This window comes from Macrotis lagotis, chromosome X, assembly GCF_037893015.1.
Source record: "Macrotis lagotis isolate mMagLag1 chromosome X, bilby.v1.9.chrom.fasta, whole genome shotgun sequence".
Lineage (NCBI taxonomy): Eukaryota > Metazoa > Chordata > Mammalia > Peramelemorphia > Peramelidae > Macrotis > Macrotis lagotis.
This window is the reverse complement of record NC_133666.1, coordinates 494729719-494749265: the sequence shown is the minus strand read 5'-3', so window position 1 is coordinate 494749265 and position 19547 is coordinate 494729719. Positions and strand designations below refer to the sequence as shown.

General features: G+C 38.0%; 1 protein-coding gene across 3 annotated transcripts; it reads left to right on the top strand.

The window, feature by feature from the left end:
* The first annotated feature begins 2139 nt into the window (after nt 1-2139).
* On the top strand, nt 2140-19037 carry PTGR3 (prostaglandin reductase 3). Of its 3 annotated transcripts, XM_074201539.1 has the most exons (3): nt 2140-2927; nt 3418-3616; nt 11297-19034. In XM_074201539.1, exons 2-3 carry the CDS (start codon nt 3450-3452, stop codon nt 12219-12221), a joined length of 1092 nt encoding a protein of 363 aa, XP_074057640.1. In that variant the 5' UTR covers nt 2140-2927; nt 3418-3449; the 3' UTR covers nt 12222-19034. The 3 variants fall into 3 exon arrangements, with proteins under 3 accessions (XP_074057640.1, XP_074057638.1, XP_074057641.1); XM_074201537.1 differs by lacking the exon at nt 2140-2927 and having other exon boundaries at nt 3078-3616; XM_074201540.1 differs by lacking the exons at nt 2140-2927; nt 3418-3616 and adding an exon at nt 4258-4350 and having other exon boundaries at nt 11297-19037.
* The last annotated feature ends 510 nt before the right edge of the window (nt 19038-19547 follow it).

Here is a 19547-nt window from a genome sequence, read left to right as displayed (position 1 = left end):
AATCAGCAGCAGCAGCAACAACAACAGTAATAGTAATTTTAAAAAAAAAAAAGCAGCGCGCACAGATCAGTTCGAATTGCAGCATAGATCCATCCCCTTTTCTTCTTTTTCTTCCTCTCCTGCCTTAATCACTTCTTCTTCGCAGAGCTTGGAAAAACAGCCGCAACGAGTCGGTAAATTCAGGCACTACCCCCCCCTCAAGCCTTTCTCCAAGATCAAAGAGTCTCAAAGCGCAACTTTCTCTCCCGCTACCCCTCTTTTTCTCCCCCCTCTCTGGGTTGAGGGGTCGTGGATTTGTGTTTTTTTTTTATTGCGCGGATAATAGCTTTTTCATCGTGCAACACTGAGGTCGATCCAATCTCTTCTTTTCCTCCCAGCACTTAGTCTAAGAGCAAGAAAGCAAATAATAAGGAGTAAAGCCCCCATACATACATACATACATACATACACCGGATGGGAAATGTCAGGCACTGCTCCACCTTCCAAACAGTCACAGATCAAACAGTGTCACCACCACCGGAACACTACTTTCTGCCTTGCCGTGCCACCCCCCCCGTTTTTGTCCTCCAAGATCGCAGCTTCTTCGAATACTAAATATAATGAAAACATATTTTTATCATGTTTTTTGGTCGATCTTGATCTTCAACAGAAAAAAAACCCCACACATAACACAAAAAGCACACCCCCTTGCAAAAAACACACAAAAAAAAAACCACCAACCGGGAAAGTGTGTGCAAAAAGGGGGGAGGGGGACGAAGAGAAGACATTCACTAGATGGGAGAGATGAACATGAACTGTTTTCCCCCCCTTTAAACTCCTGGGAGAGAAAGAGATCCACTCTCCCTCTCTTCTCTTTTCAGTGAAATATAACACACATTCAGATCCCAGAGCTTTCAGACAGTCTCAACTGATAGACAGACACATCGAGCTGCTTTTCCTGCTTCAGTTTTTACTCCTCCTCCTCTTGCCAACGTCACCCTGACAATTACAAATAGGTCTCACACAAACCATACCTGTCAATCTTTTTAATTGCTTTGTTTTCTTTTTTTTTCCTAGGGCTAAACAATATGACAGAAAAAGAAGTCTCAATACAGCATAATATAAAAGATTTCACATGTGATGAAGGCATTTGGGGGTTTTGTCATTTTTAATCCACTTCTAATATACTCTGTAAAACCCATGTATTCTAAGTCAACTTAAGCAGAGATCTACTTTCAATTGATGTTAAAAGCATGTTATAGCTTCTATGTTGTCTTTTCACACACACTGACTCCTATATTTGAGATTGTAGGTCCCTTTCACACTTGCTATGACTGCTTGGATTTAAGGGATTGGGGTGAGATGTTTGAGGGTCTTGTTTGGGGGCATGTTGCTAAATTCTATTTCAGACACTATAAAAATAAACTTTTTCTGGATATTTAAATATGCAAATTTTTTAATCATAGACCTAGTTCATCATAAAAGACTGTTGGAAATGCTTAATTTGGCTCTCTATGAAAAGTGAATTGATTTTTTGGTCAATAGCCTGCAATTAAGAAGTGAATTGACACCATAACACTGGAGATCATTCTAGCTGAGTTATAAAATGAACTCTTCATACATCATTGCAACATCTCCAATTCAATTAACTCCCTCGGTATCACCGCCTAAAAGTTCAACATGTTTGTGTGCTCTGGGAGTTTGGCCCACTAGCTTCCAACATGTGCCTTTTTCTCCCAGCGGCAAATCGTGCAGAAGCTACTTAGAACACTAATGGGCAAATGAGAAATCTAGGCCAAAATAAATAAAATCGCTCGATTAAAGATACTTTCAGAGGACATGTAAAAGGATTGGAATAGAATTCAGTGGACAAGGTTGTAAAACCTGTAGAAGTTAGGAGGAACTGCAAGGAGAGACAGATGATGCAACCTCCACCCCAAAATAATAATCACTACCAGAACATTCAGCCCGGGTCCTCTTTTCTTTTTTAGAAAGAAGTTAAGGACATAGTGAATAGGGCAGCAACCGTTCCCTAAACTAAGATGCTTTCACTCTTCCCAAGATCACCGCTCTGCTGGTGGTTGCTAAGTGGCTCTGGGTTGATTCGTACCACCTTGCAAGGAAGTGAACATTTCGCACGGGAAGGGGAGGCGCCTGTGACAGCAGCCCCAGCTCTTCAGCAGCTCCTAATAACAACATTAGATTAGCTGTAACTTCTCCACTCTAGGTTTATTGATCTTATAACATTTTGTTTTCTCTCTTTTTTTCTTTTCAGAAGAGTGCAATCCGTCTTTTTTTTTAAATCACTTTAAAAAAAAATACTGAGATAGTACCGAGAAATAGGGATATCCGGCGCATTTCTTGAAAGGGTGGGAAGAGAGAATCCCTTGGCGTGCAGATTTCAAAACAAAACAAACCAGAAACATTAAAGGAGAGGTGGATCTGGAAGGAGGAGGGAGGGAGTTGCAGGAATGCGGGGGGGGGGGTACATTTTTCTCCCCTTAAACTGAGAACTAGCAGAGCCCCCCCCTCTACCCCCCCTCCCGGTCAAACCGTTCCGATCGTCTGAGCTCGAAGGGATGTGTGCAGTGTAGGGTGGTTGTGTGTCCTTATGTGACTGGGATTTTAGGCTCTCATAAACGCGTGTGCATGGACACCTTGGCACAGAAGCAACCAAAGAAAGGTTTTGCAAGACTGGATTTTTTTTTTCCTGGAAGGGGGATTATTTTGGCTTTTTTTAATTTCGTTTTCTTTTTTTTTAACCGGGGTCTCAGGCAAACGAGCTGAACTTGGTCATTTCAAGTTCGAGCCTGTAAGGAAGATCTTCCGAGAAGGGGGCGTGGGGGGCGTCTGTTGTTTCTGAGTTCTGTAGCCCGGCTTTGCAGAAGGACGCCAACAGGCTGCGGGGCGGCTTCATTGCGCAGCCTGTATTTACATACACAAATCTCGTAAGGCAAAGGGGTAGAGAGATCGTGGACCCCTTCCTCAATCTAGAGGAGTTTGGGGAGGGAGCGGGGGGTAGGGTGTGGAATAGGAAGAAGGGGAGGGGGTTTTGAATTGAAGTGGGGGAGGAGAAGGAAGGGTTGTGGAGGAGGGGCAGATCTACCTCTGCTTAGGGGGGAAAAAACAGAAAACAGCTTCTTCTGTGTTGTGCAAGATCCGGGCTTGGAGAGTGAGTGTGTCCGTGTGTAGGTAAGGGGGGAGGGAACTTGGGCAAAGGTTGTTTAGGTGAAAAGGAAAAAGGAGAGGTCGCGGGCAGGGGAGCAATGAGGGCGGCGGCTGCTGCTGCTGCTGGTGCTGCTGCTCCTCGGGCTGCTGCTGCGGCGGCGGCGGCGGCGGCGGCCGCGCCTGCTGCGATTGTAAGAAGCCGGGCTTCTCTGTGGCCGAGGGGCTGGAGCTCCGCAACGCCGATTCACTGCTCTGCTTCCCGGCTGCCAGCTACCCCCGCCGCGGCTCGGCCTATCGTGGACATGTCCTACGCACGCCACTTTCTGGATTTCCAAGGTTCCTCCATCCCCAAGTTCATGCAGAAGCTGGTGGTGACCCAGCTCAACCCAAACTTCAGAGAAGCAGTGACCCTTCTTCGGGATTCCCCGGTGCCCCTCCCAGGGGACGGAGACCTCCTCGTCAGAAACAGGTGAGCTAGAGCCGGGGTCCTTCCCCAGGCGTCTCACCTCGGCACATTCGTGCATTTTACCCTAGTTTTCTCCTGAATTCTCGTCTTTAGTAAAACGCGTTATGGCCCTGCTTTCTCTGTTTTTCTCTTCTTCTCCCCTAATTTCTCAATCTTAAAAAAAAAGGGAAGAAAAGAAAAATTATCTGTCAGTGTCTCTCTGTCTTCCTCCCTCTGCCTATCTCTTCCCCTCCCTCCATCTCTGTCAATCTGTTTCTCTCCATCTCTCTTGTCTCTGTCTCTGTCTGACTATCTCTGTCTCTCTCTCCCTCTCCCCCCTTTTCACTCTCCTCTTGCTGCTTCTCACTCTTCCACCCAGTCTGACTTACTCTGATGCTATAAAGTTGTACCAGCCGCCATCTGGCGAATGTTAATTTAATTTTATTGTTGTTGTTGTGAATATCTGCTGCCAGAATGTCCTGATACTTTCGGGGCTGTTTTAATTTGGGATTCCCCTCCCCTCCCCCACCTTCTTCCTTACCCCTCCCCTCTCCACCCTCAAAATAAAACAAACGCGACCCAGAAGGGGAAGCTCCCCTCCTGTCCCACCACACTCACATACACACACACTATACACACACCATTATTTGACTTATAATCTTTAGGAATGAGAAAGAAGAACACGGAAATCGACGATTTTATGTAAAGTATACAGGAAGAGACTGGAAAGCAGGATATCTTTTCCTTGTCCCTCCCAGGTTTGTGGCAGCGTGGCTGTGGTGTCTGTATGTGTGTTGTGGAAGTGTTGGTTTGCATATGCTCATTCTATGTGCTTTTTATTAATGTTTCTTGGCTGTTTTTTACCCCTGTGTTGTATAAAATCCAGGCATTCTGTGTATTGGTTCTGAGGCATCCACCCCGTATCTGTTGTGTCTTTATCATCTGTGGGATATAACGTCGAATTTGTGTGTGTGTGTGTGTCTGTGTGTGTCTGTGTGTTTTTGTGTTTTTCTAAATACGCTAGGCATAATTGCATTTGTTGTGTACACGTGCTTTACAATTGTCTACACATCCATTGGAAAGTGTCTGTGTTACCCTGTTCGTGTGTCTACCTTTCCTAACCCTGTGCCCTCCATCCTCGCCCTCCTCAAAGTTTTCTCCACCTCACTAACCTTTAGTAAGTAGTGAATCAACAGGAGAGGAATCCCAAACAGTCTGTCAATGCCATTCTGTCCCTGTCACTCCTGGAGGTCTCGATCACTGTCATTCTTCTGGTCCTTGTTCCCATAAGTAGTGCAGGTTTAAGGAGACTTCTTCCTCCTGTGTCATTCCCAAACCATACAACTGTACCACTTTTTAGAAAATGTAGCGCTAATGAAGCAATTCCATGTTTGTGAAATGCAGCTTGAATTGTTAAGGGGAGTGTGTGTATGTGTTTTTAATGAAATAGTCTTGTAGGGAAAGAGAGGGTTAAACGGAGATTTTAATATGCTTTAATGTAAAAACTGGAGTCCGATCTCGGGGTTGGTTCTTCTATAACTAAGACTTTGAGAACACAACGTGCTTTTACCTAAAGTGCCTTATGTTACTTTTTATCTCTCCATTTTATAAATAGTATCAGCTTTAAAACCAAGTTCTGGGTGATTTAAGAAGTCATAGAATGATAGATATACCGTTAGAGTGGGAGGAGCGGTAAAACTTCTGGAAATCCTGTTGGGAATGAAACGATTGATTCAGAGTCCGTAGGGGTGGAGGCTAATGATTTGGGCTGGGTGAGGGGCTTATTGGGGTGTCTGGTTGTTCGAGATCTCTCTCTTTAATTATCAAGTTGGCAACTTTGGAAATGGAGTTGTAATGAATGAGTCTGATTCATTTTGCAATGAAATGCCCAGACTTTAGATTGTAAAAGGAGGGACTAGATTAGAGAGAACTCATTTTTCTCAAGTTAAAGAAAAAGTTTTGTGCTTGAATTTAAAATATATCATACACATATTATATACATATATATACTTATAAATGGAAGCAAAGCAGAGATAAGAACCAGTCTTGCAGTGGAAACTAAGTTGTCCTGTAAAACTTTAACCCGATGTATTGAGGGTTCATGCTGGCTCGTTGCCTTTCCTACAGAGAAACGTAAGGGCTGAAAACGCCAAGTACCTTCCCCACTCAAAGGCTAGATATAGTCTCATTTTTTTTAATGGAGTAGGGGGGTGTAAGTGAGGGAAGATGGTGAAAAGTTATATAGACTAAGGACTATGTGTCTTTCAGATGGGAGAAATTGCTGTTTTGGATTCACCACCAACCAAACCCTTTCAACACCGCCCTTTACCTATGAATTTTAACAAGTTACTTGTGTATTTTTTCCCTGTCAGACCCCTCCCTTCTTCTGCCTCCCTCTTCCCTTGGGGGCTTCTCAGGCATTGCCTGATAGTGCCTGCCCAGTAGATTCAGGGGAAGACTGCCGAAAGAGAGTTACATAGTATTGTTCCAAAGATTTAAGTAACTTAGTATCCCAGATACCAGTTTATCGGAATGGAAATCACAAGTTTGTAAATCACCAGCTTGGATTAAATGCCTTTTAATTTTCTCCCAGAGTATCTTATTAATATACATATTTGTTTAAAAAAATTTAAAGTAAAATTCCACAGACTTTTTCTTCGGGAGCTGCCACAGGAAAAGAAAGGGGCCAAAGCGTCCCTCTCCACCCACACACACATATTCCCCCCTCTCTCCTTCACTGTCGCTGCCCCTTTGGAAAACCTGCTCCCTCCTAAAAGAGTAGGAAAAATCCCTCACTTAATTTAATTTTACAAGCCAGTTTCGGTGGAGAAGGAATCCTATAGAATTTTTAAAAATAAAATGTAGTTTTAATAATTTATTGGCGGTTTGTTCACTTTAATTGTAGTCTACCTCTTGAACAATGTTAATTGAATTGAAATTTTATGCAGACAACCCTCATTTTTATTATAAAATATGCTTTGGAATTAATGATTTAATACATAAGCCCCTCTCCCCTTTTTATAAATACACAAGATAATGTTTTGCTTTTTTTCTTTCCAATTTTTTTGAGGAAGTGAGCCATTTGCCCATCTTTACTTCATAAGAACTAAAAAAAAGCTAAAATTTTTATTCCAAGAGAAATGCTTTTGTACTAGAAATTGATTTAGAACAATAAACTTTGCCATTTCAGGAAAATAAAAGGAAGGAATAAAGTCCTTAAGGGGTTTGTGTCTCTGTGTTTGTGTGTGTGTGTGTGTGTGTGTGTGTGTGTGTGTGTGTGTGTGTGTGTATTTGATACAAAAGTCATTTTCCAGTTTTCACCTTTTTTTTATTCTATTGTGGACAACTTCCATTACCCTTAAAAAAAAACACTACCACCCACAGTTTGTTATATGCTAGCCTTGAGCTTTTTATAAAATAAAATTGTTTATTTCGTTTAAAAAAAATTTTGAAACGATTTCTTTGCTGAAGTTTCAGATAGTTGATCGGAGATTTTAATAAAATACCAAAGAAGGTGGTGAGATTTAGTTTCGATGCATGATTTGTTGATCACAGCAAGGAAAAGTATTCGGGCTATTATTTTTTAAATGGTCTATGGCTAACATTGCTTTTGTCTTCTTGTATTTAGGGTTTTTGCTCTGGATTTTAGTTTTGGGTTGTTTTTTTCTAATAGAGTAATTTTTCCCCTCCCCTCTACAGGATCGCCCTATTTTCACAATAAACAAGACGAAGGGATTCAACACTTTTTAGTATAAATATACTGAATGACTCAAGAAGAGTGTATAATTATTTGGGAAAAGCCAACACAAAAAAAAAAACCTGTTTTTTTCCTAGTGCTTCTAAATTTCAATTTAAAAAAGGCTGATTCAATCAAATTTCTAGACTAAATATTAAAAATGAACACATTTTGATTTGGGAAGGAGTCGGGGAAATGGGGCTGATAGCAAACTATTGTAACTCCCTTGTACAATTTCTTTATCTCAGTTTTCTTGCTTTCTATCATTACCAGTCTCAATTCCCCTACATCCAATCTTTTCATCTTTTTTTAGATGCTCTTAAACTTGTTTCTAGTTTTTAAATGAAGGTGGCTGATGGCAAGGTAAGGAAGGGAGGGCTCTCTGTGGACAATATGCTTTTCTTAAGCTACTGCATTTGATCATCTGAATGTGTAGAGGGGAAAACCAAAGAGGGGAGGGTGAACCCTCATAGAAGGATGTCTGGGGTGGACTTCTGGGAGGATTGAAAAATATGGGGATTGGATAATAAGAGGGTTGGTAGCCCACTGGCCCAAAGAATCTTTTCACATGGAGGAAGCAGCTTTACAGGATTGGAGTGTGGTGGGGAGGAGGGCGGGAAGAGAGAGCCGCAAAACCAAAAATTAAAGTCAAAAGACTGGCTGAGAGTGTACAGTGAATGCACCGCACCTCCCTCCTTATCCCTTTCACCCCATTCTCCTTTTGGGTTTCCCTGAAAACTTATGAGCTGCTAGTCTTAATGTGGTTTTGCAGACCAGACCCAACTTAAAAAAAAAAAGCTGACCTAATTCTTTCCTCAACATCACCCCCAGCATGTGCTCCCTATTTCTTTTAATCTCCCCCACATATACCTTCCCTCTTTTTATGATGTTTCTCCCTCAGCTAAGGCACAGAAAAGGTTCAAGACCAGTCTCACTATTGAATCATTCATTGCTGGAAGTTGTCAGGAGTAGGGAGAAGATTGGAATGGGGCTAGAGATTTGAATTGAGTTGAACATCTCTGTAATTCCCACCTCACCCTCTGCCTAACATTAGCATCCTTAATTGCCTGCTCATCCTCTTCTCCTTTTTTCCTGGAACCCCAGCCCAGCATGACCACTCTCTCACTAGAGCCAGTACTCAGACTTTTAAGCATTTTATTCCTTTAAAAAAAAAAAACTTGTGGTAGTATTAATGGGGATGGCGGTATAATAAGAGAGTTGACAAGTCACTTAAGAGATAAAAGGTAATAAGATGAATAAACAAAAAATCAGGAAGTTTTCATATTTTGTTTCTGCCACTGAAATCTCTTCCTTTATCATTTCATCACAATCTAGGAATCAGGCCTCAGCAGTGCCAGTCTCCCCCCACCCCCAATCCCATAGACAGGAAAAGTGAAGGTAGTGATACTTCCCTTGGTGTGTGAAAGTAAAATTAAAAAAAAAGATTTAGTATTTCATCTTGCCTTTATTATTTTTACTATCCTAATATCAGTGTTGATGTTATAAATGTTTGGGTGTTGTTTTATTTTTCTTTTTTCAACTAAAGCCCAAAAATTAATGGCAGGCCACCTCCCCAACTAACTAGGCTCTAACAGACCCTCAGATACTTTGGACATATCTTATAGCCTTCATTTTTCCTTTCCTATCTCCAGCTCCAAGTCGTTGGCTTACTTTTATGAGTCTTCATTGTATTATTTTCCTTTCTGCCCTCTCCTTTTTTACCTTCACATCTAAATAGAAAGATAGGGAAATGCAAAAAAGAAAGAGCTGTTACAAAGAAAAGGTGGGGGAAAACAGGAGGGTTTTTTTTGTCCTCTTCCTATCCTTTCCCCTCCACTCCCATACAGATACTACCAGACACCTGAAGAGCAAAACAGTTATAAGGTTTGAGGGAAACCAATGACTGTGGTGTATTATGGGGTATTATACCAAAAGGTTAGTGTTAAGGCTACCTGTCCCTTGAAAGGGGACCTCACAGCATCAAAATCACTACTACTCAAATTAGGGTTCTGAAGAAGTAGGGCGAAGTATTAAGTAGGCCAGCACTAGAACAAAGTTATAGAGTATTGAACTAGTATTGTTATAGGAAGGGTTAATTTTGAGAAACTAAACAAAGATGAGAAAATAGTAGGTACAACAGTAGTAATCCTCTCCTTCACACCAAACAAAAAAAAAATGCCCCTCAAAATTCTCTTCCCTCGCTTTGCTTCAAACCTTTCCCTGAAGCTCTCTTCCCAGTCTAAAGCAGATACCAGTAAACCTTCCAACTTGTCTGTCATCTCTCTGTGATGTCCTGAAGGGTCAGGTCTTTTCTGGAAACCATTCCTTTCTTTCTTTCTTTCTTTCTTTCTTTCTTTCTTTCTTTCTTTCTTTCTTTCTTTTTGGTGGGGGGGGATAGGGCAGGGTAAAGATTAGTGGAGATGAGAATGGACCTTGGCAACTGTGTAAATTTAAGGGCAAGATGGCAGATGTTTTTCTTCTCTAAAAATAGAATGTAGTTATCTTCAGCCAAATTAGAAAAGGGAAAAATCATCATCTTTCCATTCTTCTGCATTAGAAAGGTGTAGGAAATGCAGTAGCAGGTTAATAAGACCTTATGTGTATTCTACCAATTTCCAAAAGCAAACTAACAGAACCAAAAATAATTTTATGAGATCTTATTATATAAATGAATGTCAGTGTTCATATCTTTATATGTATAATCTAGAAACACATAACATTTTTAAGCAAAAGGTTTTATTGACTGTATTTGAATATTACTTGTTCTCCTTGCCCTGGACAGTTTAGCTTACTGTGACAATTAGAAATGAATCCTTTGGAAATGATATACTTACACAAATTTCTGCATGCCACCAGATACTGTAATCTTTTCATTTTACTACAAGTGGAAATGGTATTTTTTAAGGCTTTTCAGTAACATGCCTGAGCTGTCTCCTGACATTTTCTAATTCTGGTTATCTAATTCTTCTTTTCTTATGTATCAAGATATTTTTGTTATGAGCTCTAATAAGATGAAAAATGTTTATAAAGCTCCTCCAATTAAATTAAATCCTGATATCAAAATGAAAGTAATCATCTGGTATTAATCATATTATATCTGTTCCTCTCTTTGGGTAAAAAAACGAACATACATGCATACATAGAAAATATACATACACATGAGAGAGAGAAATTTGGCATTCCTCTTCATCTGAAAAAGACTAAAAAACACTAGGTATTCAATATTCCAAACTGTTTATGAAACTCTTTTGATTTAATTAATCATTCTGCTTGTTTTTTACACTGAAATTCCAGAAATCAAAAGGAAAATTTGCTGAAACCATTCTTAACATTTTTAAAGCTTCTCCACAGTAACATGCTGCAGCCAATGACCTTGTACATCACATCAATCCTAGATAATATCATTGTCATTAATATTATCTGAAGTATTAATTTGTTGCCAAAATCAATACTAGTCTACTTCTTTATATATGTTTTATCCTATACTGTTGCCTTTATGTCTTTGATAAGAGGTCTATTAATTTCCAGCCCATATTCACATATGAAATTTCTACAAAGTATAAGGCTAAGGAGGATTTAAGGCTTGGGGTCTTTTTTCTTCCTTTCTTTTTAAAAAATTGGCTTGCTGAGGAAAAATAACTTCTTGAGTTTTGAAAATTATGTGGAACAATTTCTAGGCTGATGAAACCATAAAGTATGCCAAAAGCTTGATTGAAAATCACTGTTGTACTAATGTGTGTTTAATTTCCTTTTCATTTTTAACAGCAGGACTGAGTTGTTAGGGTTTTAGGGATTTTTGTTTTTGTTTTGTTTTTGTTTTTTGTTTTGGGGTTTATTTGGTTTTTTTCCACATCTATCTGAATGTACATTGCGGTTCTCCCTTAAAAGCTTTAATCAAAAATTTTTCCACATGACATCTATAATTCTTAACAAAGAAAATATCTTAACCTATTTTTGTTTTCTTTTAGATTTGTTGGCGTCAATGCATCTGACATAAACTACTCAGCTGGTCGGTATAGCACTTCAGTTAAGATCCCATTTGATGCAGGTTTTGAAGGTATCGGTGAGGTAGTAGCCTTAGGCCTCACTGCTAGTGCCAAGTTCACAATTGGCCAAGCTGTGGCTTACATGACACCTGGTTCTTTTGCTGAATATACAATTGTGCCCGCCAAAATCGCAATTCCAGTACCCTCTGTGAAACCTCAGTACCTTACCTTGCTTATAAGTGGCACTACTGCATACATCTGTCTGAAGGAGCTTGGAGAATTGTCTGAAGGGAAGAAAGTTTTGGTGACAGCCGCAGCTGGGGGGACTGGACAGTTTGCGGTGCAGCTTGCAAAGAAGGCAAAATGCCATGTAATTGGAACCTGCTCCTCTGCTAAAAAGTCTGATTTTCTGAAATCTATCGGCTGTGACCTTCCCATCAACTATAAGACTGAGAATGTTGGTGCTGTCCTTAAAAGGGAGTTCCCAGAAGGTGTGGATGTAGTGTATGAATCTGTTGGTGGAGAGATGTTTGACTTGGCTGTCAATGCCTTAGCTATCAAAGGGCGCTTGATAATTATTGGGTTTATCTCTGGCTACCAAACTCCTACTGGCCTTTCGCCTGTTAAAGCAGGGTCTTTGCCAGGCAAACTGCTGAAGAAATCTGCCAGTGTCCAAGGTTTCTTCTTGAACCATTACTTTTCAGAATATCAAAAAGCCATGGACCACTTGCTCAAGATGTATGAAAGTCAAGATCTGGTTTGTGAGGTGGACCTTGGAGACTTGTCTCCAGAGGGCAAGTTTACTGGCTTGGAGTCTGTATTCCGTGCTGTAGATTACATGTACATGGGAAAAAACACTGGAAAAATTGTAGTTGAATTACCTCACTCTGTCAACAGTAAGCTGTAAAAACAGAACAATGATATAAATCAAAAGAGAAAGAAAATGGGCACTTTTTACTCCAGAATTACTAAAAAACAATTTATTTTAGTTGGTAATGGATAGAATATTTTTTAAACAGCAACAAGGTGTTAATGAACAGGTTTCTCTCTTTTTCTCATTTAATGAAGGAATTATATAAAATGTTTGGTGTCAGTAGCTGAGAATATTAAGTTGCCTGCATTGATTCCTTAGCTTATATGGTTTTAATCTTAACCAGTTTCATACAAATTCTTCAGTTCTAGGAATCTATTCATTTCTGACATATGATCTGTTATAATCAGTCTTTCTTCAGCTTGTTGAGATTTAAAAAGCAATTTTGGAAAGTCCAGATTATTTTTATTTTCTTTAGGTGCCATTTAACATTCGTTCCTAAAAATATTCCATACCTAGGGGAAGTTGTAGGCAAAAACTGCTCTACACTTAAGAGTCACTCATATCAGAGAAAAAGGAAAAAGCTCTTAGCATTGTAGAAATTGATAAATAAAAATGATTCAAATATAAACATGGAGATTCTTAAGGAAAGTAATACACATAACTGCAAGTATCCTTCTTAAGTATAGCACAGTATTATTTTCATTTAAGCTGAAAGTATTTGAAAGGGGAAATTTTGCTTTTAGATATAGTTTTGAAAATTTATTATAAAGGATACATTCTATAGAATTTTCAAGAAAATAGAAGGGTCATACAACTGTGTATTCACAGGAGGAAAACATGGTTTATATAAGGCAAGTGTTTAAATAATGATAAAATACAGAAAATATGAGGGAAAAATAATGTGGATAAGTAAAAAAAACTATAGCAATGAATTTTTTGGTCTTGGGCATAAAAGATTTTTTAAAGAGTTGTGTGCACAATAGAGAATGAAGTGTTCAAAAATAATTTAAGAGCACAATTTACCATATTGGGGGAGGGAGAAGAAAGGAGGTCAGCAACTGGTACTGTCTGCTCTGTTGTCCAAAATGCCATTTTTTGATGCTAGTAAGAAGGAATGAATCCTTTCACTCACCAGCACTTATTTCAACCACCTACCTCCCATAGCAAGTAACAATGGATGTGATCAGAAGCTGATTTTATACTACTATCTTTTGGAAATCACATATGTCTGGAGTTCACGGACTTGCCTTTAACCTTCAATACACTAATGAACTTGCTTGTTTTAATTGTTGTGCTGAATTTCAAAATGCCTTTCCATTGTAAAGTAGTTCTCTCCTAGGTCATCATAATTTTTTAAAATATTATAGTCAAGTGTAACTGTCATATCATAGGCAGTATAATTAAAGTTGCTCAGGAAAAAGTTTGTAACCATATTTGAAAATATTATTTTTCTCTCCTTCAATCTGAGGAGGAACGAAATTCTCCTGCTGAATGGCTGTTAGTATCTATTTTACAAGATTTACTCATTTTCAGGTACCTAATGTAGCTGCTAGCATGCATGCACAACAATACAATTTATATGGTAAATGGAACCAAATAATGGCTTCACTGAATGTTATGGCTGCACTGAAGGGAAATGTCACGGTAAATAGCTGCCAAATTATGGATCACGCCGAAGTGTCACAACTGCACTAAAGACAAATAGCACTAGAGGCTATTGCCACTGTGACGCTTTTGAGTTATGAAGAAGAGGAACAGCCTCATGTGAGGCTCTTTGTGTGCTCATTATAGCAAAGGGTTACTGGTGCAATGTACAAGAAAACCCCATCCAATGTGGAGGTTGGTTATTAATCTGTCCCTTTCAGATCTAACAGCTGTAGCAAAACGGAAAGAGTCTCTTCTTTCTTTGCTTTTAGACACACAAACAAAAGGGGAAAAAACAGGTTTTATGAATGTAAATGTGTACAGGAAATGACTGGTGATGGAAAAATGTTGTAATAAAATAATCTAATCAAAGAATATTATTAAATTTAACATAGTATGTGTCTGAAAGGTTTAGTTGCTTCTTATGCAGATAGATGTGTGAATATAAGCAATAATGCACTTTCTCCCTTTGTAAAGACTTGAGTAGTAAGGACATTACCAACTAAATTGCTTCTTCTAAACTGAAGTGAGTCCCGGTTTCTTTCATTTTAATGGGCGGGTAATAAAGATGAAAGACTAACATTTTAACTGATGGATCCCTTAAGCTACAGAATAGAAATTTATTATGTTTCGAGGGGATGTGCTAAATTCAGCTCTGTAAGAAGAAGGAAAATCCAAACACCCAGGTTTAAAATAAAATATAAACTGAAACTCTCATGGTGCCCCACCCTACCCCACCCCCACTTCCACACACCAAGAGTGGGAAACTACAATGCATGCTGTTTTCATTTATTCTTTGAAAACAAGCATGAAGGATTTCATCCATTCTGATAATCCCAAAAATGTGTTTAAACTTTTTTTCTTTTGAAAAATGATTTGTAAATTGAGGGTCGCAGTTCAACGTTAGTTTCTCTCTTCTGGAATCATGGTTCAAACCCAATCTCTAATGTTAAGTGAAATGAGTTTAATGGTCTAAACACCTTCCCTATTGGACTATATTACATATCACTAAAAGTACCATCCATAATTCAGTGCAATTGTCGGTCTTTGTTTTAGGGAAGGAACTAGGGATGAACAATCATGATGGATAAATTATTTCTCAATTCTCAGTGTGGCCTCCTCTTCACATCAGCCTTAAGGTCATTGGCAGGGCAGCATGGGGGGAGCTCGCCTCTCATATACTTGCTATGTGGAGAAATGAAGGCTTTTCAACAATTAATTACAATTAGACTGCTGCTTCTGAAAAGGAAACCCGACTTCTTAGGCATTTTTTACGTGCAAAAATACCAACTAAACAAATGTCATTGGGCCTTTTTTAATATGGCTGTCTTATTAAGTTCAATCCATTTCAATAGGAAAAACCAAATAATGCATGTTGTATAGAAAATGTTTTTTAAAGACTCAGAAGTTTCACAATATAGTTGATATAAAATGTTTCTTAGAATATTTCATCAGAATATGATTTCTATTGAATTGGGGGGGTCTTTAAATGGTGGCTAGTGTATCCAGTATTTATCTTGTATATAGGGCAATGGCAAATAGCTGCTTTTTATTAAAAAAAATTTCTGCATTATGTACTTCAGGAACATTCTAGCTAATGAGTATGTAATGTCCTGAGTACAACACAGAACTCCTTTTTGTGTTCACAACCACAAGATGCTGGAAACTTGACAAATGATATCATTTAAGACAGATGCCTGCCTTAGGGACCTGTTTTGGGGCTTCCTGTTCTGGCTTTTATTTGAGTAACATTTGTAATTGCCACCGGATCTGTACCTATGTAGAGTTTTAACCCCTTCACATAGTCACCAATTAACATGAATTTGATAGGTTGGTGGTTTCCATTAAAAGGTAGGGAGAGAGTGAATGGTATTGAGAGGATCCCTCCCCCCATCAAAAACTAATTCAATGTATAGACATATGTGATGAATGCCACTAATTGAAGTTACATATCAAGACCTTCTGAAATAAATAACAAGAAAATTTCAGATAAAAACCCATTAAGGTAGAGTAAGAACTACCAGATTTGTATGATGATACTTTATCAAAAGAAAGTTTCATAAATATAGCCCAGGTTCAAAATATCTGTCTCATATCCTTCAGTGATCTATACATTTCTCTACCTTATTATTTTGTTCAATGAAAATAAGCTAATTGATCTAAGATTTAAAATTTTCTTTCTGTATTTATTAGCAGATTTTATTTGATACACATTTTTCTTTCAGTCTGTTAGATTTTCAGTAACTAGAAAATCTTGGAGAACAAAACCACATTTGGAGGTCTTTTCTAGGAAGGAATATTCTAATTTTGAACACAAAGAGCAATCTACAGGATTATTGTTATTACTGTTTAGACTATAGCCATATTTTTAAAAAAACACCTTTAAATTCTGCTTTCCTTTCACTATACATTTAGCATCATGACTGCCAATCATTAAAAGTAATATTCAATATGAGAACTCTACTGCATTTATATGGAAAATGAGCCAAAAAATCCTCCACAATTTGTTGAACATAAGATAATAATGGGCTGAAAAATATATATATCATAATTTTTTTACAAGATAGCTTATTTTCAAAGCAAATAGTATGCAAACATATATATGTTCTCTTTTAACCAGATTTGAATAAATGATGAGATATTGCTAACATGACCAAAAATATATTTAAATCTATGCAATCCTAGAATCAAAACTTTGATGCTAGATAAATAAAACTGCCTTTTGTGGGGTGTTTTTTTTTAGATCTACTTCTAGATTTTTTAAAGTGCACCCCTAGGGGAAATATCAAACTCATGAAATTTTTCATGAATTCTCCAAGCAGTAAAGTACAACTTGAAGAACAGTTTGGGGATACTAATATATACCTCATATGTTCCGGGAGGCAGAAAGCCAAAAACTGAAGTTTCCAACTGCCCCCAAAAGTAAAAGTTTCCCTGGAAAGACACTATGTTACAGTGTCTTTCTGCCAACATGAAATTAAAATAATAATTAAAACAAACCCTGCTGACTACTAGTACTATCCAATTAAAAAAGAAGCATTCATGCCCAGAGTTCAAAGAAATTTTTCATGGAAGCATATGGTAGGATAGTAGAATAGGTTTGGTTTTTGTTCTCTCTGGATAAGGAGCTGAGTGACTTAATAATTCCTTTGGTCAAAGGAAAAAGATATATTCAGGGTGTTTTATTCCATTTTGCCCTATTGGTGCTAGGTACAAAATGACTAGAAGTGAACCTGCTTAATCCCTACAGTAGCTTTTGGGGCAGATTAAAAAAAAGGTAGCATTTGGATGAAAGGAAACATAGATATCTCAAATTCACTGGCCATAAAACCCTAAAGCGCTAAAGAACCAGATTAAAAAAAAACAATTAGGAAATATTTTGTAGAACAAATACAATAGATAATGTTAATTTGTGATTTTCCAAATCATTATGCAGTGTAGCTAGATGGCTTAGTAGCTTAGTTTCTGGAATCAGGAAGACTTGTGTTCCTGAGTTCAAATCTGATCTCAGATATTAGCTGAGAGACACTGGGTAAGTGACTTAACCCTATTTGCCTCAGGTTTCTCATCTGTAAAATGAGCTGAAAAGAAAATGGAACATCATTCCAGGATCTTTGACAAGAAAACCATGAAGAGTGGAACAAGACAGAGCAACTACAAGAAGTCCTTATGCAGCCTTATGCAGCCTTCTGGATCTATTGAGTTTGACATCACTAAAATTCAACCCCTTTTGTCTTGGGAAGAAAATTCCATACTAAAGTCACCACTGATTTACAAAGAGCACTGGCTCTTGAATCAGAGGATATGGGTTCAAATCCCTTTGCGGACACTACCCATATAACTCTGGGTAAGTAGCTTAATCTTCAGGTTCCTCATCTGCAAAATGAGCAAGGCTCATTTTGCCCTCTAAAAGCCCTTTTAGCTCTAGAGCTATGATCTTTTGAACCTAAAGATCATTTAACAAATTAGCAACAAAGCCACAATAAGAACTTACTTCTATTTACTGACTCCCAGGTTGGTACCCTTTCCAATATACTAGCTAAATAAGAAGTGTCAAACTGGGGTGGCTAGGTGGTATAGTGGATAGAGCATTGGCCCTGGATTCAGAGGACCTGAGTTCAAATTTGACTTCAGACATTTAATAATTACCTAGCTGTGTGACCTTGGGCAAGCCATTTAACCCCATTTGCCTTAAAAAACAACAAAAAGCAAAGAAAAAAAATTTTTTAAAAAGGAGTGTCAAATTTCTGAGGACTGCATATGACTCACACATGTAGCAAACCAGATGAGAATTTGATTGTGAAATATTTTTTAAAAAATAAAAATACAATAGAACAATAGCTTGATTTACTGTTGCCTTTTTAACCTTGAAACCACTACATTAGATTACCCCTGTATTGGCCCTTTTATAATGGTGTCTTTCAAGCAGGTGACTGGTGGCACATGTCAGAAAAAAGAAAAAAAAAGCAGAATTAGACTCATTATAAATCCTGACTGAATGAAAATGTTACTGAAACAGCTCTGATTGAAAGAAGAAAAGCTCAGTAATACCTCTCATCTTTCTGTGGTGTAAAGGGAAACAGCACTGTATTCAAAGTCAGAAAAATTTTCTTTGAATTCTGGCTCTATTACTCATTACCCCGGGGCAGCTAAGTTGTGGCAGTGGATAAGAGCAGTGGCAGTGGATAAGAGCACTGGCTCTGGAGTCAGAGGGACCTGAGTTCAAATGCAACCTCAGGCAGATAATAATTGCCTAGCTGCATGGCCTTAGGAAAGTCACTTAATCCCATTGCCTGAAATAAATACAACCTATTACTCACTACCTATGTCTCTTTGACAAGTTACTTTCTATCTATGGGTTGGGCTTCAACTTCCTTTTAAAATGAAAGGCTTGCCCTAGTGGATCTTGAAAGGATTTAATCCTAAAATTATTTCAGTAGGAGTTGTAATCCTATATCATCTTGAGATAAGATCAAACTGTGCCATCAAATCTGGGGAGAAATAAAAGATTTGAAGGAACTAATGGTTGAAATGTCTGTTCTCTGAACTTTTCTACTAGGCTCCCCAGCTCCCTTTTATATATGTCTTTCCTAGTGAGAAAGTAATGACCTAAAGATCAGAGACTGGGATTTTTTGTTTGTTTCTTTTTGCTTTTTTTTATATCCTCAACACTTAGGACAATATTTGGTACATACTAAACTCTTACTAATAAATGCTTGTTGATTGTCCAAACTGAACATTTATTAAGATGGGAAGCAAAAGAAGTAGATGTCTTTGTAACTTTACAATTACAACTACAATAAAAAAATTCATAAAGATTTCTGTGTGTCATTTTCTCTATGAAAATGCAGGTTTCAACCTTTTTGTTGTTATAGTCAACATCATCAGATAATTCTAAATCTATTGTTTATACTTGTGCTGTTGAATTTAAGAAGTCAACAATGTACTAGTCACAATCTTTATTTTAAAATTAAGAGATCAACTATACAGCTAACCATTCAGGATCAATTTGTTATATCTAATTTTTATAGAATGAGGGAGTTGGACTAGATTAGTGTTTCTCAAACCTTTTGGTTGAAGGACTCCTTAAGACTCTATGAACTTCTTTTGATTTCTCAAAGAGTTTATGATTATTTTGGTTATATGAATCTGTATTTACTATATTAGAAATTAAAATTGAATGTTATTATAAAAATTGTTTTGACTTTAGGGGTGCCCTGGCCTCATTTTGAAAACCATTAGACCATTTATAAAGTCTCTTCCAAATGTCTATCA

What these genes read in the sequence shown, in the direction of transcription:
- PTGR3 (XM_074201537.1), top strand. Translation starts at nt 3,246, where the DNA reads ATGAGGGCGGCGGCTGCTGCTGCTGCTGGTGCTGCTGCTCCTCGGGCT. An exon ending in GACCTCCTCGTCAGAAACAG is followed by an intron (nt 3,617 to 11,296) that starts GTGAGCTAGAGC and finishes GTTTTCTTTTAG; the next exon opens with ATTTGTTGGCGTCAATGCAT.